Source organism: Carettochelys insculpta, chromosome 17, assembly GCF_033958435.1.
Source record: "Carettochelys insculpta isolate YL-2023 chromosome 17, ASM3395843v1, whole genome shotgun sequence".
NCBI lineage: Eukaryota > Metazoa > Chordata > Testudines > Carettochelyidae > Carettochelys > Carettochelys insculpta.
In genome coordinates this window covers 13446649-13472735 of record NC_134153.1, presented here as the reverse complement: position 1 = coordinate 13472735, position 26087 = coordinate 13446649, and the positions used below count along the sequence as shown (strand labels likewise).

The 26087-nt window shown below is 41.4% G+C and overlaps 2 protein-coding genes across 7 annotated transcripts in view; both read right to left on the bottom strand.

Annotated features, from left to right (window-relative positions):
* Positions 1 to 3143: 3143 nt before the first annotated feature.
* ANKRD60 (ankyrin repeat domain 60) lies at positions 3144 to 7673 on the bottom strand. The gene is made up of 4 exons (XM_075012160.1): positions 7433 to 7673; positions 6186 to 6316; positions 4654 to 4819; positions 3144 to 3457 (listed from the first exon to the last, which is right to left on the bottom strand). The coding sequence occupies exons 1-4, from the start codon at positions 7671 to 7673 to the stop codon at positions 3144 to 3146; spliced, it is 852 nt and encodes a 283-aa protein (XP_074868261.1).
* Positions 7674 to 9760: 2087 nt separating this feature from the next.
* Positions 9761 to 26087, bottom strand: part of LOC142022339 (serine/threonine-protein phosphatase 4 regulatory subunit 1-like) — a 44559-nt gene continuing 28232 nt past the window's right edge. For all 6 annotated transcript variants that reach the window (XM_075012084.1, XM_075012082.1, XM_075012086.1 and 3 more), the window contains 9 exons: positions 25553 to 25770; positions 21321 to 21413; positions 20389 to 20574; positions 19913 to 20074; positions 18940 to 19040; positions 16113 to 16233; positions 14866 to 15000; positions 13708 to 13849; positions 9761 to 12444 (listed from right to left, as the gene is read on the bottom strand). In XM_075012084.1, coding sequence (XP_074868185.1) covers positions 12290 to 12444; positions 13708 to 13849; positions 14866 to 15000; positions 16113 to 16233; positions 18940 to 19040; positions 19913 to 20074; positions 20389 to 20574; positions 21321 to 21413; positions 25553 to 25770 — 1313 coding nt within the window. In that variant the 3' untranslated portion in view covers positions 9761 to 12289. The remainder of the gene's footprint in view (positions 12445 to 13707; positions 13850 to 14865; positions 15001 to 16112; positions 16234 to 18939; positions 19041 to 19912; positions 20075 to 20388; positions 20575 to 21320; positions 21414 to 25552; positions 25771 to 26087) is intronic.

Sequence of the window (26087 nt, the reverse complement as noted above, 5' to 3'; positions counted from 1 at the left end):
AATGGGCAGACACAAAAGGAACTGAAAATGACGTGACAGGGTCAGGCTCCAGAAGAGTGATCCTATTAGAACACGAGAAGTAGATAGGCACAAGACCACCCACAGCTAAAAGACTGCCCCTATGGGGGGATCCACTGGGCTTGGGAACAATTACAGGGAACATCTGAAAAGAAAACAGGGACAGACCTGGAAGTCATAGGGTTAAAATGAGGGAGCTGGCTGGGACACCAAGCACTGGACAGCACCCACCAGTCCCCAAAGGTGTTGAGGGAGCTGGTGGATGCCACCCAGAGGAGCTCTGCCTGGATGTGTGAAGGGTTAGAGGAGTGAAATTAGGCCCCACATTCACAGTTTTCCCCCCTTCCAATCCCCAGCTAACCTCTTCTCCCTGGTCTTACAAATTGCCATCTTTGCCATAGTCAGGAGGAAGTTGCCAAGGAGGTTCCATGACTTTATGGGGCCATGGATGAGGTGTGAAAGAATTAGTAGGTGTGGGGAGAAGAGCAGCCAGAACCTCAACAGGAAGTTCTGAAAGAGTCTAAAGAGGGGCTGTGGCCTGATGCATTCAAGACAGATGTGCGCCAGGGCCCCCCTCACACCACAAAAGGTACATGTGTTGGGGACAGGGTGAACCATGCCAAGTTCATGCCTGTGCTCACCACGCCATGGAGGATCCTCCAGCCGATGTCCCCAGCAGGTACAGAAGAGTGAGAGTGGGGAGAGAGATTAGCCCTAGATTGAGTAAATCCCTGTGCCCAGAATAAACTAGCAAAGGCTGATCCAGAACCAACAGGAACCTGCTAGAATCAATCAGGACAATTCGGCCAATTAAACCACCTGGGGCCAGTTACGAGGCTTGTAGAACTCAAGGGTTATAAAATAACAGCATGGATGTTTGGGCACCGAGTGGAGCCTGGGCTCTGAGTTCTCACGAAGGGGGAGCACAAGGGGGCTGCACTCACCTCGTCTGAGAGCCCATCTGGCTGAGTGCCTGTGCCTGTACTTACTAAATCCTTCTGCCTTTTTGGCTACTCAGCCTTCTGAAGGCTGAGTCACACAGTGTGCCAATCAAACCCCTTATGAGGTACATGTTTCCCAGGGAACATCTTGGTGCCCTCTCTATAGTTTCTCAGATGGTTTCCCCACTCGGAAAGAGTGGAGCCTCCAGGACTTCCCCTCCTAGGGACAGCTCCATGCCCCTAACTCAGGTCTGGGCTGCCCACCTCCCAGCTGAGTGCCACACCCCTGGGCTGTTAGTTTCAAGGTGGCCTCACCTCCTTCCCCTGCATTTTGAATAGGACTTTATGTGACAGATGTGCCCAGAGGCAGCTTACTGGTCAGTCCTGCATGAGAGTTAATTGACCAAATATCTGTCTTTTGCTGATTTGTAGATTGCTCTGTGGCTTAGCCATCCAGACGCAAGAAGTGAGGCAGCAGTCTCAAAGTCAGGTGTCTGCAGTGGGGACAACAGCCATTGGGAACTCCAGGGCAAGGTGTGGAGAGGGGTGCAGCTCCAAGGAACAGGCAGGGCCTCAGGCAGAAGGGGCGGGGCCTCCAACATTCATCCTTTAGTGACACCCAGACCTCTGTGTGCCTCCCCTTCCAGCATTCTGAGCCATGCAGAGTGATGTTCTGGTAGCAATTCAAAGCAGCTTGAGACCCAGCTGCTGAAGTAGCAGTGGCAGTGGCTCGGAGCTTGGGGCCCCTTTGAATCACTGGATCCTGGGGCAGCTGCCCCCTCCCCCTCTCAGCAGGCCTGGGTAGCTAGGTAACTTTTTGCCTTGAACATGAAGTGCACAGAGGGTTTGTGTACCCTGTGATAAAAGAAACCTACAACATCGAGCCTCAGCTGACTTGGGCGCTGGGACTATAAAAGAGCACTGTAGACATCTGGTGGGAGATCAGACTCTGACATGCTCCTTGAAGGCTTGCGGCCTTGTCGCAATCCACCCCAGAAAAGTAAGCCATAGAAAAGTCCTCCAACGGAAGCTACAGCACCAGCCACAGGAAGCGGCCAATCAGGGACGGATAGCTGCCTGAGGGGGTGGCAGCTCTGGGGAGAGCTCCAAGTGGAGGGTGGTGAGAGACAGAGGACTATTTCAATTGGATATTTTTGGGCTACACCTTTAGCAAACTAAGAAAACATTGGCTGGACAAAGGGAATTGAGAACGAATTGCATTGCAGCTTTCTATGAAGTGTGCTGGGATACCCAGGCTGTGGGCCCAATTTTCAGGAGTGCTCAGTTCTCACTGACAACTACATCTGTTGCCTAATCAGAAGATTTGGAGCTCTTTGTTGATTCTGAAGGGCAGATTTTCAGTGGGAGGTGCTGGGGAATAAGAACTTTTGAAAATCTGTCCCTTATTTAGGTGCCTAAATGGGAGCATAGCTCATGGAAGATCTGGCAGGAGGTTTGTGAAAATGGGGAAAAAATATATGAGAGAAAATGGGTATATATTTAATGCATCCAAGTTAAGTGCCCAGCACCTCTTAAAAGTCAATGAGAGCTGGGTGCATTATGCCCTCAGGTGCACTGGAAAACTCAGGCCTCCAGGCCTGAGTTTTTCAAAGCTGGGGACCTGAGAGCCTGCCTAACTTCCATGCATAATTACTCTGATTGCACCAGCCACTGGCTATACTTTGCCACTTCTCTGCACACCTGAATTACACACAGTTATGGGAACAGAACCTCCTCTCCCCCATCTGACTAAAGCAAGACTTAAGTAATCTGCCTGACATTGCATCAGAAATCAGCAGAATGCAGTTAATAACCTAAGAATCCTAATGCCTAATCCTCCTGCTCCACCTACGAGACAACACTCTTCTGGCTAGTGCCAAACACTCAGGAGATTATCCCAACATAGAGCATTCCAAAGGAACTTCACAGGCAGGTCTGAGCTCTCACTGCTAAGGAGTGTTAATTAAATGGATGAAACATCAGTGTAACAATTTTCCAGATCCCTATAGCCCAACAAGTTAAGACCATGTCTGGGAGCTGTGCTGTCAAGCATTCAGTCATCAAGTCGCAGTATCACCAACACAAGAGTTCACTCCTTACCTGAACCATACGGATATTTTTCCCCCCAGTGGCTTCCTGGAAGAATTACCGACTCTCCTATGAAACTGTACAGCGCCAAATGAATTAACCCATGTGTATTTTAGCACGTGAGGGAGACCTCTGTGTCCTGAAATCCAACTTCTGAGATAAACTCCGATTTGGGGAGGGTGGCGTGGGGATAGTTGCTCTCTGCTGCCATTGGAAATGGAACAGTCTGCGTTCGCTCTGCTTCTGGCCCCAGAGGTGGGCTAGGCTCACTGCTGTTTGTCCCTCATAGTCTGGGTCAAAGGCTTGTGCCCCGCATCTGAGGAGTAGATCAATGCAGTCACATTGGCCCATGACGCTGGCTGCGTGCAGAGCTGTCCTCCCCCGTGGAGTTTTAGAATGCAAATCGGCACCTGTGGAGAACATAAGGCACCCTCAGAACCTGATACAAGGAGAGTGCCCTTCTCCTACCATGTTCAAGGAAAGCGAAAATTAAGTCCTCTTTAGGAAAGGGGCAAGGTCTCAGGTGGAAGGGGTGGGACTGGGGGTTACAGAGAGAGACTAGGAGTGTGAAAGAGAAACATTATGAGAGGCAGACTTTGTGACACACATTGAGTGTTTGCTGAAGTGTGTATGTGACAGCAACTGTGTGGCAGACTGGGTATGTGTGACAGTGTATGTGTGTGCTGGCTGCTGCTGGGTAAGCTTCTGAGAGAAGCCATCCTGTCTCTTTAAGGGAAATCTGTCCTGCTCTGTTGTCTTCCCCCTCCTCTGGTCTGCATTCCTCAGTAAATCACTTACAATCCATAGTTCAGACTGGAGCAGCTCCTCTGTGTGTCCATCTCCCCAGTCCCAGCTCTGCAGAGATGGGGTACGGGGCAGATAAACACCCTGACTTCAGCACTATCCCCTCCACCTCTGCACATCTAGCAGTGAATCCTGGGAACAACTCTGCAGCAGACAGAACAATGTGGGGGGAGGAGCCACAGCAGAGCACGTGCTGGTGGCTGTAAGTACACAGGTTCTGCTAATCAGCTAGGTGGGACAGAGAAATGTTTGGCTGGCTGGATCCAGCCCCCAGATGTAGTTTTGCCCATCCTTGGTCTAAAGGGAAGGATCTCTCTCTCTCCTCCATGCTGGCTGCCAGCAAGGAAAATCTCTGGGGGTTATTGCGTAGAGGTTTGCAGTTAATTTACTTTTATTTGTGACCAAGCAAACTCAAAGGACAGGCTTTAACTGGATCATTCTGGGACTCTCCCCATTCCGTGGCTGCTGAAGCCACCCAGCAGCTCAAAATGACTACAGGTGCTGCACTAAAACACGATACATAACCATGAAATTCAGGGGCTGGAAACTGAAGACAGAAAAACTTCAAATTGGAAATCAGATTCCCATTTCTAACACTGAGGGTAATAAACTACAGGAGCTGCTTACCAAGGACTGATGTGGATTCTTCATCCAAACAGAATGCCTTTTGCAAAGTTTGCTTTAGTTCAAGCTCAAGTCATTCCGCCTGATTCAGGAATCACTGAGTAAAATACAATCCTTGCCTTATGCAAATAATCAGTCTACACAATCATAATGGCCCCTTAAAATGAATGAATATTACCATTTTCCAGGAGAAATTCTACAGCTGCAGCGTGACCTCTGTGGCTGGTGACATACAACGCCACGAATGCCCGATGTGCAAGCCATTCCTTTTTCTCTGATGGTCCCATTAACTGTGAATTTGGAGTGCAGCATACAGAGTCCTTTGCAACTTCTAAACTTATTAGCTAGCAAAATAAATAAAAATATCAGACAAATACTGATTATTCAATCAATTGCCATATTAAAAGTGTGTAGATACTAATAAAGACTCAAACTACAGGGTCTTACATTCTAAATTTAAAGTGACTTTTGGCAGGTAGCTGCCTGTGCTGTGGAATGAGAAAAAAGAAAAGGTCCAGAAGAGACTTTAGATTGTCAAGATTTCTGGCAGGTTGGAATTATTATTATAGATGATAGGGAAAAATTTCCCCTCTCACCCACATGCATAGAAAAATGTGATTTTGGTGAAAAAACAAAAGCCAAATATTTTAAGTCCGAAACACACCCATGGTGCCTCATGCTCTCATTCTTCTAAACAAGCTGGGTTTCCTGGTCAGATTACATTTCCCATGATGTAACACTGTCATCCCTCAGGTAACATTTCATGACTTTGTGACAGTCACAGGAGCATTTTGTTGAAAAGCCAATTTTTGGTCCAAAAAAGTTTTCACTGATTTTTTTTGACCATCTCAAATTATAATGCATAAAATAATGCACTGCATCTTTCATATCAAAAGACACCATGGCATTTATCACCCACTCCTATTTTGCCTGCATTGTTGGTACAAAATGAGTACAAATTTTGGATACAAAAGGAACATAGGATCAGGCCTTCAAACGGACACATTAACTGACATTACAAACTATTTCATTTTATCTAACAGAGAAATGGACACCTCTGGGTCAAAATACAATAGCAGTTTACAAGTACATTGTGACATTATACAGCTATGCACAACAGGAAATTGAAAACACCTTTGTATCCATGTCAAACAGTTGGGGAAATGTAGAGGAGCAGAATGTAATTATCCAAGATGGAGTTTAGCCAACTAAACAGCTAGGTTAAAGAGCTCTCCTGACTTGCCATGGGATATTTCAGGATCACAGCTATTCAGGACCTTGAGTTTACAGCACAAATATCTTCCCATTCAAAGTGAAAAATGCCATATTCCGAATCACTCGTGACCATGTGTTCCACAGAGATCTCTCATCTCAAAACTGAGCCAGCCAAAGCCTACTTAGGCAGTCAAAGATGTCAACTCAATGGTATGGCCATAGACCATTCTCTTTGGATTCCCAGTTGTCCATAAGCATCTCCCAGAAATGGATGTGCATATTGAATCCTGGAATACTACTGTGATCAATATTTCACCGGGTTTTACCAATAGCAGGAGTTCTAGATCATCTGGTTGTTTTTTCACTTACAACACTATTTACAGACTCCCCAGGACTGTGGTTGACTGAACACAGTCATCTAGTACATATAACAATCCTCCTTTTTCAGTTTCTCACACAGCTCACTCATCATCTACAAAAGCACTGGAAAGCAACCTGGGCAATATCTCCTTCAGCAGCAGCTGCCACAAGAAGCCCCCAGCCATCTTGTCTCCAGATGCGCATCGTAATTGTTCCACCAGGGACAATATCATTGTTTTTAAATGTAGACACATCTGGAAGATCTACTGGAGGGAATGAAAAAAACGTTTGCAAAAAACTGGGTTATGAAGACAGAAAGGAACATGCACATTAACTGGAGAGATACCCACCATCTAATGATCTCATAGCAAGGGAATCATCCATATGAAAATCTCTTTTGTTTCCCTCTAGTAAACAGAACTTTGATCTGGCTTTGCTGTTTGCTCATTTACTGTTTAATAAATAGGTTACAATGGCATCCAGATGCCCCATCCAGGATTGAGGCCCTATTGAGCTCATGCTGTGCACACACACGCTCCCTGTCTGGAATAGTTTATAACCCCAAATCCCTGCTAATGCAAAAAAGGCTCCATTTCAAAAGAGAGCTCATTGAAGGATCAGGGCCTAAGATAACATGTGACATATGAAAGTTGGAATGGTGGTGGGGAGGGCAAGAGGTAAAGGATGCAGTCAAATATACACAGAACATGTCTGTGTGGTGGTGCATGTGTGTCGCACATAATTGGTTTTTTATTCTGAAAACAAAGTGCCTGGGCAGAAAAGGGAGAAAGAACTCTTTGACTTAAAATAAGTGTTAAGATACAGGTAGGTTCTGGGGAGGACACCCTGACACTTACATAAACCTTCCAAAAACATGAAGTCTGACAGCAAAAGTAATAACAGATCCTTTTCGCTAGGTTCTAAAGAGGAGCATGGAGACTGATCCAAAATCTTGTTAGTCTCTCTGTGCTGCAGGCTGGCCTGTCTGCAGACTCAAGATGAGGTCCCAGCTCCATTTTGCACTCCGTTCACAGTGGAAGGGTTTCATCCCAGCCTTAACAACTAGGCAATTAAATATAACAACACGTTGAATTCTGCCAAAATTGAGTTTGCCCACTGGGAAAAGCTCCCCAAGCAGCTACAGGTGACTGCAATTTCCAAGCCTAGCATAGTATCCCAGAGCTGGAGGACGGAATGCTAGGGGGTGATGCAAAAGAAGGGTTCCAGGTATGGAGTGGGGAAAAGGAAAGAAGGGTCTTCCTCCAGACAGCATTGTCACTGGAATTGGTGGGGTGGACCTCTGATCTTAAGGAAAGTACTGGGGACACTTGACATAGCAAGGAGCCCAGCTTGAAGACCCACACAAGGTTAGAAGTCCACACCTTCATCCAAGTACTGGAGACGCTGGAAATGCAGGGGGACACCAGTCAGCAGTTCCAGATGATGTTTCAGCTTCCACACAGTCAAATCACTGTAGCACCCAGATAAAGGAAAGGTCTCGCTAGTTTCAGCTAGGTGGAGTTTGATGCTGAAGAGCCGGTGGGGCAACCTGCCGGAGCTGCCCAGACCCACTTCATGGGCCTTTCCCCACTTGGAGCTGGGGCTGGAGCTGGTGGTGGCCATTCTCTCCTCATGCCAATGGGCTGTTGCTATTAAACACCCACCAGATGAAGTTAGCTGGATAACATCAGCATTTTCCTACTACATCTGGGCAGCATGAACAACATGACATCATATTGAGATAGGCAGCTTAAGTGTGATGTCATTTTTCAATCACAGTAGCATAAGTGCTTCATCATAGCTCCTCTAATGGCAACAACAGGGGCCTGAACCAAGCTCACTAGTCTGAGGGCAGCTGGGAGCAGCAGGGGAATAGTCTGCAATCACTCCGTGCAAGGAGGGAGGCATGTTTGGGACTGCAGAGGCAAGCAGCCTACAACTTCTTCCTGGAAGGAAGGAGTTTGAGCAGGCAAACTGCAGAAGCCAGAAAGGTAGAAGAGGGTTCAGGAGGGTAGTAAGGTTTCGCTGCTGATTAGACAGACCCAGAGATGGAACCCAGAGTAGAGGGCTAGCCCAGGTTTCCTGTCAACCCTGGAAGAAATGGCTTTGTGAAATGAATGAGAAAACTGCCTGAGACTGGCACTGAGGAAAAATGTTGATACCCTGGAAGAGGTAAACACAGAGCAACATGGCCAGAAGGCCAAGTCATGAAGACAAAGTGACAGTTCCTGGAGCAAAAGGGGCTGCAGGGTGAGAGAAGATGGGTGCAGAGACCACCAGAGTAGGGGCAGCATCTGTAAGAAGTTAAATCCCAGGTGGGCCAGGAAGTGGGGGTGCCCTTAGAGGTGAACAGACCCTGTGACACCTTCCTTCACCCCTCCCCTCACCCCACCTCGCCTTCTGACTCAGTCTCCTAGTCTCTTACATGGAAAACTTTCCATTGATGAACCGTTAAAAAAAGAACAAAAAAAAGTGAGGAAGTTACAATATTAAGTTAAGTCTCCTACAGCAATGGTAACTCTGCAACATTGCAAATACGTACCAGGATATTTTATATTCTTGTTTCGCGCTGCATGTGGTTTATTTTTAATCACATGATTTCCACTTTATAACCCCTAAAATTGTACGTGTATTTTAAGTAGGTGAAGAAGAACAAGTTGCACAGGCTATTTATAACATAAGACAGTTACCACACAAAGGCTACGTCTACACGTGCCCCAAACTTCGAAATGGCCATCCAAATGGCCATTTCGAAGTTTACTAATGAAGCGCTGAAATGCATATTCAGCGCTTCATCAGCATGCGGGCGGCAGCGGCGCTTCGAAATTGACGAGCCTTGCCGCCGCGCGGCGCGTCCAGACGGGGCTCCTTTTCGAAAGGACGCCACCTTCTTCGAAGTCCCCTTATTCCCATGAGCTCACGGGAATAAGGGGACTTCGAAGTAGGTGGCGTGCTTTCGAAAAGGAGCCCCGTCTGGACGCGCCACGCGGCGGCAAGGCTCGTCAATTTCGAAGCGCCGCTGCCGCCCGCATGCTGATGAAGCGCTGAATATGCATTTCAGCGCTTCATTAGTAAACTTCGAAATGGCCATTTGCATGGCCATTTCGAAGTTTGGGGCACGTGTAGACACAGCCAAACATTGCATAAAACAGACATAAGATTTATTGAGATAAATATAATAGAAAGTTACACAGAGTCTATATTCCGGTGAATCAGTGGCACTTCCAGTGTGTCTCTACTGCCACAAGGGCAGTATCCTGTTAGTTGCCAAGTGCATATCACGTATAGTGGATCCAGTGAATCTCAATTCTACGCAACACGATTATCATGCTTTGGCTTGTAAGTGCCTGAGAATTTTGTATAGCATCTAAGCAATATTGCACCACTGATGTTACTCTCATGTCCCTTAGTCAAAACTGTTTAGAGTGATCAAAAGAAAAAAGCAGTAAAGTAGCACTTTAAAGACTAATAAAATAATTTATTCGGTGAGCTTTCGTGGGACAGACCCACTTCTTCAGACCTTAGCCATACCAGACCAGAGTGATATTCTTGCTACTTTTGTGAAAGTGGCCTGACTATTTCACTTTGCTCCAACTGGCTTCTAAAATACAGTTTTTTGCATGAATACACAGCTTTAATCTTCTTTTGCCTAGGGGGAGTGGTAAAGTGCAGTAATATTTCCAGTATAAAATGAAAACAAAACACACACATTAGAAAAAGTGAATTAGTTTAATAGAACTGCAGGTTATCTGAAGTGAAATGAAAATCTATGTTTTTCCCCTCTGGCGCATGCAACGATACAGTTTTAACAATTTTTTAAAAGCTCCACTAAAGCAAAATATCACATCATTTCAAGTGGATGTGAATTTCTTGAGTAGAAAGGTGCCAAAAAAAGATTTAAAACACACTTTTTTGTTTTGGATATTTAGTGAACTTAGTTGTTGACCTACAAGCAAGTCTAAGAATACCATCACGAAAAACAATCCCAACTTTCCACAGACACATAGAAGTGTATGTTTTCCAGTAAGTTATTGCAGGACAAGTTAACTTTTTAAGATGATTATGGAAGCAGCAATATGGGTTGTATTAATGTTCAAAGTAATCAGTTTATATACAGTATATTTAAAACAGATCTACAGTTTAAAAAGGTATGATCAGTGCTGAGAAATTTAACAAACTGTTAGTTATCAACAAAAATAAAAGCTGGTCAGAACAATCTTAGAAAATCTGAACTGTTTAAAAATACTAGCATATTTTAATATTAGCATTAGAAAAAGATATTAAAACTACAAAAAAAATAATTTGCATTGTTTTGCTGAGACACTGCAGTCATAAAAATTGGTTTGCACTGAAGAGGCATCTGTTTTAAATTATATTTAAAAAATTAAGGGCGGAACTTGTGGAATTTACAGAGTTTAAACTGTTTTCTGAAATAGCAATAATATTATTTATGACTAGAGTTTCTAAAAGCATTTTATGGTCTTGCAAGCAAACTATTTATTACACATTTTATACATTATAAAGTAAAACAAGTTAGGTAAATATGTATACAAAATGAAATGCTCAAAAAAATAACACCCCACAGTAATCAGATTGGGAAAGCTACTTGCTATAGGCTGACAATCCAGTTTTAAAAGAAAAAGTATTTTTAACTTCCAGACAATATAACTAATTCATATAACAACAATGAAATAAAATAGAAGGACCTATTCTTTCACTGGTCTGTTTACACATTAGGCAAATGCTGAATACAGTAATGTACTTGCCATTAAATGACATCCATTTCCCAAAAATGCCATATATAAACACTTGCCTTCAGCCAAGGCTGTGGTTCTGATTCAAAGCCCATTGATTTCACTAGATTTTGGATCAGGTCCTATATTCATTCAAGCCTTGCAAACAGGGAAAACCATATCTGAAACAAGATTCTGCAAATCTACAAGGTTAAGTGAAGAGACTATCATCCTACCCTTTTCTACTAAAGTTCCTATTTAGATATGCGAATAACTCAATATCCTGAAAAATTAATGTACTCTTGGTTTTCCCCATTTCATTTTTTTGTTTGCATTCAATCCAAAGAATGAAAACAAGAGCTACAATACAACAAACAGAATTTATGAAGTAAAATAGGTCAACTTTTGTACTTTGGTAAATCAGCATTGTGTGGAACAGACCACAAAAGAACCTCTCTCTCTCATTTCATTACAAAGGGACAGATTCCAACGGATCTGAATGCTGAACTAGAGAGTCTTTTTCAAGTCACAGATGTGTGTATGCTTGCAATGTATTCCCACACCCATGCATCCCTACTTAAACACTTTGCAGAGCTTTTATAAATTTATAAATATTAACTTCTTTTGGGGGAAATTTAATATAATCTGTGATCTTTGAGTTCCTTGAACAAAATTAACCTTGCTAAAGTAGAATTAGCTACTTCCAGGAGAATTAACAGTACACCAATCAGTGCTAGCACTATGAAAAGGAGACCAAGGATTAACGGCAGAAAGTAAAGTAAAGAAAACATGTTAAATATACTACAGTTTACAAAAGACAAAGTAATAAAAACTGACCACTATACAGACAAAGTTAAGCCTTCTGATTTTAAAAATATCACAGGCATATTAAAAGTAGAAGTAAGACATGCTTTAGTTCCAACATGCCACCTGTGTTATGTAAAGTAAAATGTGGGATTAAATTTTTTGAATTCTTTTGCCAAGTTCCAGGAGTTATTTACATATATACATTTTTGGGGTAAATAATAAAATGCAATACTATAAACAAAATATAAAAACCACAATAAAATGAGTGAAGCATCTACACTTAAGCTTAATAACTTCAAGTTTTTAAACTTACAAACTTGGAGGGGGTTTCTAACAAATTGTTTTGTTACTGGAATTTTTTTAAATACAGTATTTAAAAATATATTACTGTAACAGATGATACTGAAATGGCTGCACATGTGCAACTTTGTAAGAGAATATATACAATGCTGGATCTTTTGTAGGTATCAGTTACAATCCATGTTTGCAAGATAAAAAACAAAAGTATAAATGTAGTCATCCCATCTGATGCCCACCTGTAGATACAGAAGTGGTCATTGATTGAAGGCAATGGCATTTCCAACAAGAACTCTGTGTTACACCAGGGAGGCAATTAATTGCCTGATTCTAGCTTCCTCAAAAAACATGAAGAGAGTCACCACTGTGATGTCCGGGGTGCGTAGTAAATAGATGAATAGTTTAATTTTGTTCTTCAAGGGAAGTTATGTCCATATTGTTCAGTTTTGGTTTTACAGTGGCAAAAAAAGATACATCTTGGTCTCTGTCAGACTGTAAAGCTAGAACAGTCTCTTCCACAGCTTCTAGATGAGGGTTGCCAACACTTTTAAAATAAGCTAGAACAAGTAGGGAAAGAAGTGGGGGGAAACAGTTTTAATCAAAGCTGTGCTATAATGTACATTTCCAGCATATCACAAAATTCTTCTTACCTTTTGCCAGAAGTGAAATTAAAAACAAAAAACAAAAACAAAAACCCTAAAGCTTTATTCTTTGACGTTATCAATCAAAAACAACATGTATAGTGGGATTAGTGTTAGCTTCTTCCTTCATTCACAGAAGTGTGTCTAACTTGGAGGCTAACCTCCCTTGAGAAGCTGAAGTAAGCGCAGCGAAGTAGAGAAAGGCGGCTCTGATTTTCTTAACTTCTTAACTTCTTTCACGTAGGACTTGGCAAAGGGAGAGCTCTCTATTGAATACTCAATATTTCTATAAATGATTCTTTGCTTTTGCTGGCACCAAGTGGAAATGTGTCAGCAAGAAAGGAAAACTGGCAGGCTGTCATGTTCATTTTTTGAAGTACTATCAATATACTTCCATTGACCTATTTGATTCTGATGGGGAGTAGGGAAAGGAGACTTCTGTGCATCTCTCTTTATAAAACCAAAACAAGCAAAACCAGTGTTCTTTTCGCAAACTGATATCAAGCACAACAAGAAGTCTTGTGGCACCTTATAGACTAACAGATATTTTGGAGCATAAGCTTTCGTGGGCAAACACCCACTACATCAGATGCATGAGTTGGGGGGGGTGGTTTCAGAGGGGTATTTAAAGAGTGGGGTCCCAGTAAGAGTGAGGGCCAGAGCTGACAAGGTCTATTCAGCAAGGTGGAAATGGCCCAATATCAACAGCACTTACCAAAAGAGGAAAAAACAAGTCAGATCAGACAGGGGGATGTGAGCCTTTGTCAGAGTCTAATGGGGATATATCAGCACCCAGAGCAGAGAAACTGCGAGCCACTCCCAGTCTCTGTTTAATCCATGGTTAATGGAGTCAAATTTGCATCTGGTGAAGCGGGTCTTTGCCCACGAAAGCTTATGCTCCAAAATATCTGTCAGTCTATAAGGTGCCACAAGACTTCTTACTGTTCTCGAAGCTACACACTAACACGGCTATCTCTCTGATATCAAGCACTGCTCTAACTGAGTTTAAAAGTAGGATCCCAGAAGTACAGTATACTAGTTTCTGCCTTTGCTATACAGTAAATCCAAACATTCTTTTTATCAGTTGGGCAAGACAATTTGTGAAAAGCAGTGATTTTACAGAAATGATGGAGTTAATGAGAAATTAGTTCATACATCAAAAGAATGAGTTTGGCATACCTTTCTCCAACAGTGTTTGCCTGAGAGCTTTGGCTAACAGAACCCTTACATTTGGCACAGGATCAGAAGCCAGACTCAGAAGACTGGGAAGTAAGTGTTCAACAAAATGGTCAATAGGCATACATTCTTCTTCTACTACAGCCTGTGGGTAGAAGAGCAGAGCATAAGATATACTGATTAGTCACCTTGCTTTATCTTTAACAAAAACAAGTATATCCCATTCCTTCCAACTTGCCTCAAGCTTAGTTTGTATTTTAAAAATGTTAGTTACCTGGCTATATCAGATCTATTCCTCACCTTGGAATGTATACTGCGCCAAACAAGCAGCCTAACTTTACATTTACAACAAGATGAAAGTTTTCTTTTAATGGCCTTTCGTTCTCCTGCAAATTTCTGGAAGGACACCCCAAACAGAGTATCCAATTGTCCCAATCAAAGATAACTATCATTGGGTCCCTTTACCCTGTCTAGGTATGAACTTAGGATGTCAGGATTCATCTGAAGTTGGCCCAAGGAAGTAAACGGACTTGCTTTCAATATTTACTCTGGAAATCATGAATACTTTTGCCTCTCTTCTTCCTACTGCCTTGCAACTACCAATTACTACGAATCATTTCCTTGGCTAAAAGAAAATGATGCATGGCCTTTTCTGGTACTAAAAGTGTCCACCAAACTGAAGAGTAGGGCAGTCAGTGACCACTTTCTCTCCTCCTCCTTTCTGCAACAAACACGTTTAGTCACTTCAGAAACATACCCATTCTTCAACAACTCTGGGCATCCAACAACCACCACTAATTCAAAGAGCACATATGAGCTGTGTACTCCCTGACACAGAAGAGCAACAGATTCTGCCAATCCTCTGAGTGGGTTTTGCAAAACACTTGTTTTCAATCTCATCTCTATTTGATTTTCTTCCTGAGAATGCTGATAAGGGAGGGTGGTACTTCTGAGGACTGCTTTTTTTCGGACACATCAGTTCACAAAAGCCACTGAACCACCCTGAGAAGATGCATTACTGATTTGGAATAGTTCGTAAATACTCTGGAGGTGAATGACTCTATATTTCCTTATCAATTCTGAACACAATTCCTGACAGAATAATAAATCTTCCCAATTATTTGTTGATACAGACTCATACATGTAAAAAGGTGATCCAACCTGACAAATGAAAGCAAAAGCCTGTCTTCCAATCCACTTGGAACAATGACGGAATCTCGCGACTAGCTCATTAATGAAATTTAATCCCAATGCATTTGCATTATTTGCATAGAACTTCTGTAGGATTGCCACAACCTGCAAAAAGATCCAAGGGAAGATTTATACAGTGAATACCAGCATGTAGGTGACACCATTTTACTTGAAGAATATTACTTGGGAACACCAAAACCTTTGCAGAACTATAGGCATCACTAAAATTGATAGTGGTGTTTGTTTTGAGGTAAGTTTTACTTAGACAGCACAGGCCTGAAAAACGAAGAACAAGAAGGGATGAAATCATTTTTGAGCTGCCTTCCTGACCCAACTGTCCCATTTTGCTCTAGTTTTAAGGGAGATGGTACAACAGTACTTTGGAATATTCCCAGTGACACCATGGCTGTTGCTGGACCAGAGCGCCCTAGCAGAGCTGCTGATAGTTCTTTTGGTCAACCATGTATTTAGCAGGCTGACATTATTTAGAAAATTATTATTTAGTCAATATACCTACAGCCCACTCCATACTGTAAACTTTTATTTAGCCACAATTCTAAAAACAGAAATCTAACATAACAGATTCTGGGCCAGAATTATTTAAACTATGGTGCTTAGAAACCTCTGATTTGGTCTTTGTTAAAAAAAATCTGAAAAAGTCTGCACAAAATCCCTCCATTACTGAGGTCAATTGGAGGTTTGTTACTGACTTCAGAGGGGGACAGAATTTCACATTTTGTCTGTGCAAAAGTGAACACGTTGCCAGGAGAAAATTACTTTACAGGGAAGATGCTGAAACTAAATCTGGTCCAAGTTTTTGGAACGTCTTTTTAAATTAAAATAAAGCTATATTTTTTTCCAAAATAAAATCTACAATTTAAAAAAAATTCAATACTTTTTTTCAAAACAGATTTTTTTAAAAATAAGTTTATCATTTGGTGGATTTTTCTTCTTATTCCTTTCTACTTCCCTTTTTCCTCTCTGCAGACATTTTTGGGCAACTGAAATGAAAAAAAACCCACACCTTTGGAAAAGAGAAACTACTTCCTAATACTTCATGAAAAATTGTCTCTTCATTTTGGACCAGTCTAGTTGAAACGTATGTGTTCATAATAGCTGTTGTTTCTGTATAATTTCAATAAGCTTTTCAAGTAATCAGATTGCTATTAAATATAGTCTTCATAATTTTTTTTGGAAAAAAAAGTAAAATCCCATACCAGTTTGAAGGAGATCCACCTGACTTCTGAAACTTTATCTGAACAGAGAGTTAATGCAATATGCCTTAAGTAGTCATACACGTCACTGGGGTTGTAGAGTTCTAATACCAGGATCAACTGTCTGGAACACAAAGGATCACTGAGTCAAAACATTCCTCTCCTTTTTCTTTACAACCTTCCTGCTAAAGGTGGGAGAAGCTCACTTTGGTTTCATGACCAAAACTGTTAAAAATCAGGGAAAACAGCCATTTTTAACATGTAAAGCTTTGGGATTTTGTTGTTCTGTTTAGTCTCCCAGCCAGACTAAAATTTATACATGGCATGCACATTGCAGAACTATTACATTTCAAAACTATATTATATACACACATACACACAAATGCAGCACTAATGATGCAACTTCACATAATTTTCTTATGCACTAGCAATTTATCAGAAACTGCACATTGGCCATGTCTACACTAGCCCAAACTTCGAAATGGCCACGCAAATGGCCATTTCAAAGTTTACTAATGAAGCGCTGAAATGCATATTCAGCGCTTCATTAGCATGCGGGCGGCCGCGGCACTTCAAAATTGACGTGCCTCGCTGCAGCGCGGCTTGTCCCAACATAGCTTCTTTTGGAAAGGACCCCGCCTACTTCGAAGTCCCCTTATTCCCATGAGCAGATGGGAATAAGGGGACTTCGAAGTAGGTGGGGTCCTTTTGAAAAGAAGCCCCATCGGGACAAGACGCACGGCAGCGAGGCGCGTCAATTTCGAAGTGCCGCAGCCGCCCGCATGCTAATGAAGCGCTGAATATGCATTTCAGCGCTTCATTAGTAAAGCTCGAAATGGCCATTTGCGTGGCCATTTCGAAGTTTGGGGCTAGTGTAGACGTAGCCATTAAGTTACTTACGGATTCTCAGCTTCCTTATCTTTCTTTCCCTCATCTCTTCCTCACTAATACTTTAAGATGATTCATTAGATGAAAATGTTGAGGAATTTGAAATTTTTATGATATGAAGGGAAATTTCTTCCTACTTGCAGAACATAATCACACACACTCTTAGGAAGTTACGATGAGAAGTATTTGAATTACTGCAGAGAATATGCAAAAATCCTACTTACAGTGGCATCATTCTTGGGAACTTACCATAGGCATAGGAACAACAAGCAATTGGTGAAGGTTTGCCAATCACAGCAAAAAAACAAATAAACAAACAAACCCCTATACCAAAATTACAAAGTTCTCCCACTAGATGTCAGAGAACATACAGAACATTCTCACTGCTGGTTTCCTTGCTGAATTTCTATTACAAGAATAATTCTACACCAGCAGCATGATATTGGGGTTAAAACCTCAACAAGCCAAACAGAGCATACTGAATTAAGTTTCTTATGAAGGAAAGTATTTGAAGTCTATGAATTAAAATAGTTTATGAAAAGCATCTAAGTAGCTAGAAAAAACCGACAGGCCAGCCATTCAGATCCTAAAATCACATTGAAACAAAACCCTCATTAATAGAAACATTACTAGACCCTATTCCGTCCTCATTCCACTCCCACTTGTGTGAAAACACCAAAAATGAATCAACTAATACAATGGGGGAAAACAAAACAACACTAGTAAAAAAAATTTGCTGAAAGATGATTTTATAGAAGCACACACACCCCCACATAGTGTTGATTTATACATAAAGCCTAGAACTGAAAAGGACCAGACCTGTCACTAGCTATTGCTGCTGACACACAACTAATTTAATGAACATTATGACTATCTAGTCTAACCTCCTGTATACAATAGACCATTACGTTTTGCTCAAGTTATTTTTCATAACAAGCCTATAACCTGACTCCATCTGCTACTACTCTACTTGTACACGTCTATCATTAAAAGGGACCATTCTTGGTTGGCCCGACCAAAATAAACATGGATTAATACAGAGTATCTTCCAGAAGAGCATCCAGCCTTGACTCAAGGCAACAAGAGAGGGAAAACTAACCACCTGCTTTGGTAATTCGCTGCAATGGTTAATCACCCTCATTGATAAAAATATATTTCTTATTTCTAATTTGAATTTGTTTAGCTTCAGTACTCTAGTACTTGTTCTTGTGATGCCTTTCTCCACTAGATAAAAAGCTCCTTTATTAACTGTTATTTTCTCCTTGTGAAGATACTTTCACGCTGGGGTCAAATCACTTCTTGATCTTCTTTTTGAAAATTTAAACAGACTGAACTCTCACTGTAACACATTTTCTTCTGCCTTATATCACTTTTGTGGCTCTTTCCTACACCCATTTAAATTTTCAGCATCCTCTTTAAAGTGCAAACACTAGACTTCATGCAGTATTCTAAAATGTCTACCAATGCTGTATACAGATGTAAAATTACTTCCTTACTCATATTCACTACTCCCATTGTTGTGTCAACAATGAGAAATGCTGTCAGAGCATGGCTCAGCAAGATACGAACCTATGTGAAATATGCTGGTGATGCAGTTTTTCTAATGGAGAGAGTCCCCATCATAAATCCATAACTGTAACTAGCACCTTTGGCTGGCTCAGCTGAGACAAATAATAATGGATATTGACCTACCCTCTTACCGAACAGATGATCCCTAAAGAATGGGCTAAGGCTCATAATGTTTCACCAATCTTGTAATCTAAATTGTTGTTACTGTACAAGATCTCCTGGCACTAGCGAAGTTAAAATTTTTAACCTAAAAATAGTCTTCATGTTCCTTTAAATAGAAAGTTACTGCCATTTACTCACATTAGGGTGTAATACAATTCTAAATATTACCATGAAAGGTAATGGAACCCACACATTAATGAGTTTTACTTACTCTGCCAGCTCATAACGAAACCTCCAGTTCCTGCTGTTATCAGTCACAACAAATTCTTGAAGCTGGTAAAGGTACTCACGCCTTTTGTCTGCATGAAGCAACTACAGAAAATGTTGTTCCACAAACAACTGATTAGTAAATACAATCGATTAATCCAGCAGTTCAAAGTTATGGTTAGAAATTTACAAAAACTCTTCACTTCTTTCATGGTCATTCTTCTATTTTTCATTTCCTTTCCCACCAGCTTATTTCCATTTTCTTGCTATAAAGAATTCTTTATATCAGACTGCCATTCACAGGAAACCTGCTTTTCCTCCAGAAAACTAAACTCCAGAGTCTCTCATGGCCACCTGGTGGGGTGGGGGGTGGTCGCTGCATAAACAAGGTCTACTTAGATTTTTCTGCCTGTACAGTTACTCAAAGAGTGCACAAACATTTTGCCCAACAGTCACAAAATCCTTAAAATGATTTATTTTAATCACATTTTCTTCTATCAGCTTAGGTCAATAGAGAACACAAATTCAGACCGGCCATCAACTGAGTGCACAACATTTTATTTTTTCAAGTAAACCAAAAGACATTTTAAACAAGACTGGGCAAAAACTTTGTTTTAAACAAAAAAACATCACAGGGCCTACCTTGGAAAGGGAGTGATCCCGTTATTCATTTCTCAATTTATCATAGGCCTATTTGCTAGGCACTTACAGTGCTCTGAAATCATACCCATTCCAACAGTTTACAAAAGCAAGCAAACCAAGTCAGGTTGTCAGAATAATTTAGTTTGAATCTCAGAAGAGAAAGTGGAAGATCTTTAATTAAAAACTTAATTTCTCTGCAAAAAATCTAAAACCCCAAACAATTAAACTGCACATTTAAATCCAGAAAAAAAGCTTCGCAGGCTGCAAGAAAAATGTAGGTATCCACTTGCTTAACAAAACGAAACAGAAATTTTAATAACTTCAGAATTTCCTACCTTCAGAAAATCATAGAGATGTTTAAGAACTCCAATGCGTACTTCATCCAGATCTTTTAAGAATCCATTGAAGATCGGCACCAGATCAGCTGCTGTTAGTTGATCTCCCAGTATAACAGCTAGCTCATGTATGGAGAAAGCTAGTGTCCGACGGACCTTCCACTGTCAATAGTTAAGAATAAAATCTAAATTAAATGCTAGATAGGCAATTCTTGAATAGAAGTCCAGTAAGTCCAGTTATGAAGGGCAGGGGCAGAAGCAGCAGCATTCACTTCACAAAAGCCAGGTGCTGTACTGTAAAGATTCCTTTCTTAAATAAAAAAGTGCAACTGGCACAACATTCCAAATTGGTCATAAAATTTTATTCAGTCCATTTTGGATATTATTTCTCGTAAGCCACAGAATACTTTGCCTCTATTTCTAAATTATACAATTTGCTTAGAATTCTGAACGCATATTTGAAAATGCAGTTTTACCTGGACATCTGCTGCCAAGGTCTCATATGTATCTTTCAAACAGTGCCAGTTCTGTCTGCCCAGAGTTAAGGCCACCCCAGGGAGACTATATGCACAGTGTTTTGCTATTTCAGTGTCAACAGTCTGGGCTCGAGCTGGGTCAGTCATTGACAAGTACTGGTCTAACAAAGGTTGAGGAATGATATCCTACAGACAAAGATAGGAAATTATTAACATTACTGTTTTTTTTTTTTATAAATAGGAAGATACCATCAGTATGAAAAGACATCTACTCTATCACAACATTCTCTCTTGCCTCCAAAGAGATGGCAGGTGCACAACAGGCAAACACCAGGGCAAAATAAGAGATGACTGAATATTCCACACCCTATGTCAGGCCTAGCACAACAAATTTGGCTTGGCTGGATTTTATTGTTATGCCTTGGGTGGATTATGCAACAGGCAATAATCTGTGCTACGTTACTGACATTTTGTATGAAATCATGAAGACAGCAAATGTCTTTTATTACTGAATAATATCATTCTGGGTGCCTCATGCAGTTCTTTGATACAGCTAGACCTAACAGCTAGATTTTCAGTCACAGTTCATACAAATTTCTCTGGCAATATAAAAATGAAAAACACTTGGTTGCTTGCAGGTCAATCTGTACACACAGTCCATGCAGCATATCAAGCTGCTGCTTGGGATATACAGGCACCAGATGGGACACCAGAGAGAGATCACTGTTTTCAGCATCAACTGTGTACTCTGCAGGCTTGACTGGAGAAAATTTCCATTCATTTTTCTGGGGATCCATAGGATTCTGCTCATTAACACAGAATATTTTCTGAAATTTTGGAAATGATTGGCTGAAGTGTTTACAACTTATCACATTACAAACAAAGAAATGTCATAGAGTTGAGTGAAAGGCCTCAAAAATATTTTAAATCACCTGTAATTTTGATTTATTGTCTTCAGTAGGCGGATTATTATGTCGTTCTTTCTTTAAAAATTCAAAGGTCCCATTGTATTGTTCCTCTGATTCCTGTAAAAGGACATAGTACTTATGATGAAACTAGATAGCATAACGCTTTTCAGATACACTGAACAGTATTTTTGTAATGAAAGAACATTAAGCTGAAGAGTAACAGAATTCAGGTGCACAGCAGGTCTGTAAGGGCCAAATCATGATGAATCTACCAATGTAAGTAGTCAAGACGATTACTCAGGAGAGTAATGCAAGAAGAATTTGGCCATATGAAAGTCACCCTCTCCAAACAGATTCGATTCAATCTCTTAATCAAGAAAACGCAAATTTTCAGCATCACGAAAGCAGCTCAAATCAAGACCAAACAATTAACAGATACTACTCATCTAATTATTGACCCACTAAAGCAATAATTACTGTTAAAATGTCCATGGGACACTCACCAGATTATTTTTACTTCAGTGAGAAGATGAATGTTGAAATAACTCCTCTATCTTAATATTCACAATGGCTACATCTACATTACAGCTATCTGTTGACAGAAGTTACTGTAGGAAGAGATCTTCCGACAAACCTCTGTAGACAGATTGTGTCTACAAATAAAAGCAGCTCGAAAGAGCAATCTGCTCTGTTGACAGAGAGCGGCCAGGCTGCCTGGCCCTCTCTCAATAAAATGGCCAACCAGAAGCTCTGCAGACAGAGGGCTCCCTAGAAACTCTGTCAACAGAAGGCCCTACAGAGCATCTGCACTATAATTCTGTTGACAGAGGTGTTCCACCCCATATGGAAGCAACAGAACTCTCCTGAGAAAACTGGTGTGTTCTGTTGACAGTTTCTCAACAAGATATATTTTAAGTATCTATCCCCTCTCATAGAACTGGAAGGGATCTTCAGAGGTCATCTAGTCCAGTCCCCTGCACTCACAGCAGGACCTACCACGGTCCCGGAGAGATTTTTTTTTTAATCTATTTGTCCCAGATCCCTAAATGCCCCCCCCTCAAGGATTAAGCTCACAAGCCTGGGTTTAAACACTGAGCTATCCCTCCATGAGTTTTGTTGACAAAACCCCAGTTTTGTTGAGAAAACTCTACAGCGTAGATGCGGCTATTGTGTGAATTCAGAACCATACTCAGATCGCGCAACTGATGAATATTTTCAACACACTTAAAAGGTGTAATTAAGAATTAATTTTAATTGTAATCAACCCAATATCCTTCAGATACTGGAAAATAAGTTCTCATTTATACGCAAAAGGTTGTTCTTTCTCTGCAAATTTAGCAGACATTGACAAAACAGCTCAATATTTACATCAGAAAAAATAATACACTAATAGAAGATTTACTCATTTTGGAGTACACTCCTGGAAACTCTTAGGCTACATCTACAAAGCAGTATTATTTTGAAAATAATGCATTGTAGAATAGCTATTCCAAAACAGCTTATTTCGAAATAACACAGCTACACACAGGCAGCATGTACAGTATGAGATACATTCGAATTTAAGGCCGTTAGCTCAATATTATCATCTGACTGTCTTCACTGTAAGTACCGTGATTTTGATTTTGGGAGCACTAATATCGAGATTATGATATTGCAGTTACCTGAGGAGTATAGCATGAAGCTTGAATTCAGATGTTCAACTGAAGGCCAGTGTGGAAGTGCCATGTCTTAAAATTGAATTTATTAGCCTTCACAAGTGTTCCATATGCATCCCACAAAGCTATGTGCTGGACCCGGCTCCCAGATCTGACAGCTTGGGGGGGATCTGGGAAATTGACCAAGGCTGCTGCACTGTCAGTCTCCTGGGTCCCCCAGGCTGCAGGGACCCAGGAAACTGACAGCACTGCTGCAACTAGCTCCCAGCTCCTCAATACCCCTGGGAAGGGAAACTGACCAGGGTTGCTGCACTGTCAGGTTCCTGGGTCCCCCAAGCTGCGGGGACCTGGGAAACGGACAACACTGCTGCTCCTGGCTCAGAATGCAGGGCTGAGGGAATTGTGGGATAGATTCCCACAATGCACTGCTGCAACAGTTGATGTTTGGTGATTTCAGTGTGGAAGCAATATGTCAAATTTGTTGGGAGCCTGTGGGAAGTGAGGATACTCAAAATCAAATTTAAAAAAAAAGGCATTATAAAATCGATTTTAATAAATTCCAATTTACTTTGTAGTGTAGATGCAGCCACAAGGATGCATTTCAAAATAGCACCCAGCTATTTCAAAATAGTATGTCCAGATGCATAGTGCCTATTTCAAAATAGTGCCGTTGGATGTCATTATGGCTTATATCAAAACAGCGCTGTTCTGTGTCCAGATGCATAGTGCTTATTTCAAAATAGGTGTTATTCCTCCTGCAGCGAGGCTTACGGAATTCAAAATAACATGCCTGCTATTTCAAATTTATTTCAAAATAGTGTGTGTGTAGTGTAGATGCTCACAAAGTCATTTAGAAACAACGACTATTATCTTGAAATAACTTTGCTGTGTGGCTGGAGCCTTATTCTCCTGTCTTTCCCTCAAGATATTGCTTTTGGTTTCTTCACTGGTTTGTAGGAAAACATTTCTGGAGATCATCAACCCAAGATCAGTTCCTAAATTTGTGAAGCATATGCTCTTGTGAATTACTAATAAAAAGCTGATGGTAAAATATTTACTTCTGCACTGTGGAGGAATTAAAGACTACATTAAGTTGTAGTTACAAAACACATGGTAGTGTTCAATATGTTATTTTAGGGGACAAGCAAGATTCTGGCACCTTCCTATGACTACCTCAATTTTAATGAAAAAATTACGAGCACTGAAAATTGATTGGGATTGAAGTCAGCTGTGGGGGGGCTCTGCTCACTCTTCCCCCACATGGGCTGCGTCTACACGTGCACGCTACTTCGAAGTAGCGGCAGTAACTTCGAAATAGCGCCCGTCACGTCTACACGTGTTGGGCGCTATTTCGAAGTTGAAATCGACGTTAGGCGGCGAGACGTCGAAGTCGCTAACCCCCATGAGCGGATGGGAATAGCGCCCTACTTCGACGTTCAACATCGAAGTAGGGACGTGTAGACGATCCGCGTCCCGCAACATCGAAATAGCGTGGTCCTCCATGGCGGCCATCAGCTGGGGGGTTGAGAGATACTCTCTCTCCAGCCCTTGTGGGGCTCTGTGGTCACCATGGGCAGCAGCCCTTAGCCCAGGGCTTCTGGCTGCTGCTGCTGCAGCTGGGGGTCCGTGCTGCATGCACAGGGTCTGCAACTAGTTGTTGGCTCTGTGTATCTTGCACTGTTTAATGAAAGTGTGTCTGGGAGGGGCCCTTTAAGGGAGCGACTTGCTGTTGAGTCCGCCCCGTGACCCTGTCTGCAGCTGTGCCTGGCTCCCTTATTTCGATGTGTGCTACTTTGCCGTGTAGACGTTCCCTCGCTGTGCCTATTTCGATGTTGGGCTGAGCAACGTCGAAGTTGAACATCGACGTTGCCAGCCCTGGAGGACGTGTAGACGTTATTCATCGAAATAGCCTATTTCGATGTCGCAACATCGAAATAAGCTATTTCGAAGTTGGGTGCACGTGTAGACGTAGCCTTAGAGTGATAAGACTAACATCTATGCAGAACAGGGCCTTCACAGCCTTTGCTCGCAGGCTGTGGAATTACCTCCCCTGAGATATTCACATGGAGCCAACATTAACATTGTTTCAGTGCCAGGCTAACTGCCACACTTTTTACTGGTGCTTTTTTGGTGTTTGAGTTTGTGTGCACTCCTTCTTTTGAAGTGTTTTAGTAGGCTTTGTGTCCTTTTGGATATTTGTACTTTAAATCTTTCGATATATTGTATTTTTTAAATAATTTGTAAGCTGCGTCGAATATTTTAAATAGAAAGGTCAGATTAACATATTTTAAGTAAGTAAGTAAATAAATGACATATTTGCTTCAGAAACAGAAAATATTCCTATTTTGTTTTCCATGAAGATCTCAAGACCACTTTAACAATGCTACTGAACCTACACAAAAATAAGCTCCTGGAAATAATAAGCTCCTTTACATTTTGTTTTATATTGTAAGAGAGATACAGTAAATTATATTATAAAAATGTCTACAGCTCGCAATCAGGAACAGCTACTGTCCTGCTGAGTCTTCTGCAAAGAGACATAGACATTGTCAGGCACTAAGGACTTACTTTTCTATCTGCACAGAATGAGTGTATACTTACTGTGCTTTTCAGTATACTGGTAGTGGATTGGTTGCTCACATCCTCCTGGAATGATGAAGAGGACAAAGTCTTCTTCTCCACAATAGTATGGCTGGTTTCAAAAGTGGACAATTCATTCTGAACCTTGCCACTGCTCTCATCTGCATGCTTGGCTGCATAATCATTGATGGACTCAAACTGAGCAGCTCGGAGTGCAGCAGACAACACTTGAACTTGGGCTGTATAAAGATAAGAGATTTGGAGCACATTTAGGGCTTGTCTACACTTGGCAAAGTGCACCACATAGATGTGATTTATAACGAGCATTAGGAGGTTGCTCTCTAACTGCCCTGTGTAGCACCTACTGGTACCCTCCAAATGGTAAATAGTTCACATTAATGTGGTTCTGTGTGAAATGGGATGACATCCACCTGAAGCAGGTATCTTTTAGAGCACACCAACAGGCTTTCTACACAGGGCAGCTACAGCAAAACACATTAGAGCTTTCTACAAAACACATCGTTCTAGTATGCTTCACAAGCACAGTGTATACAGA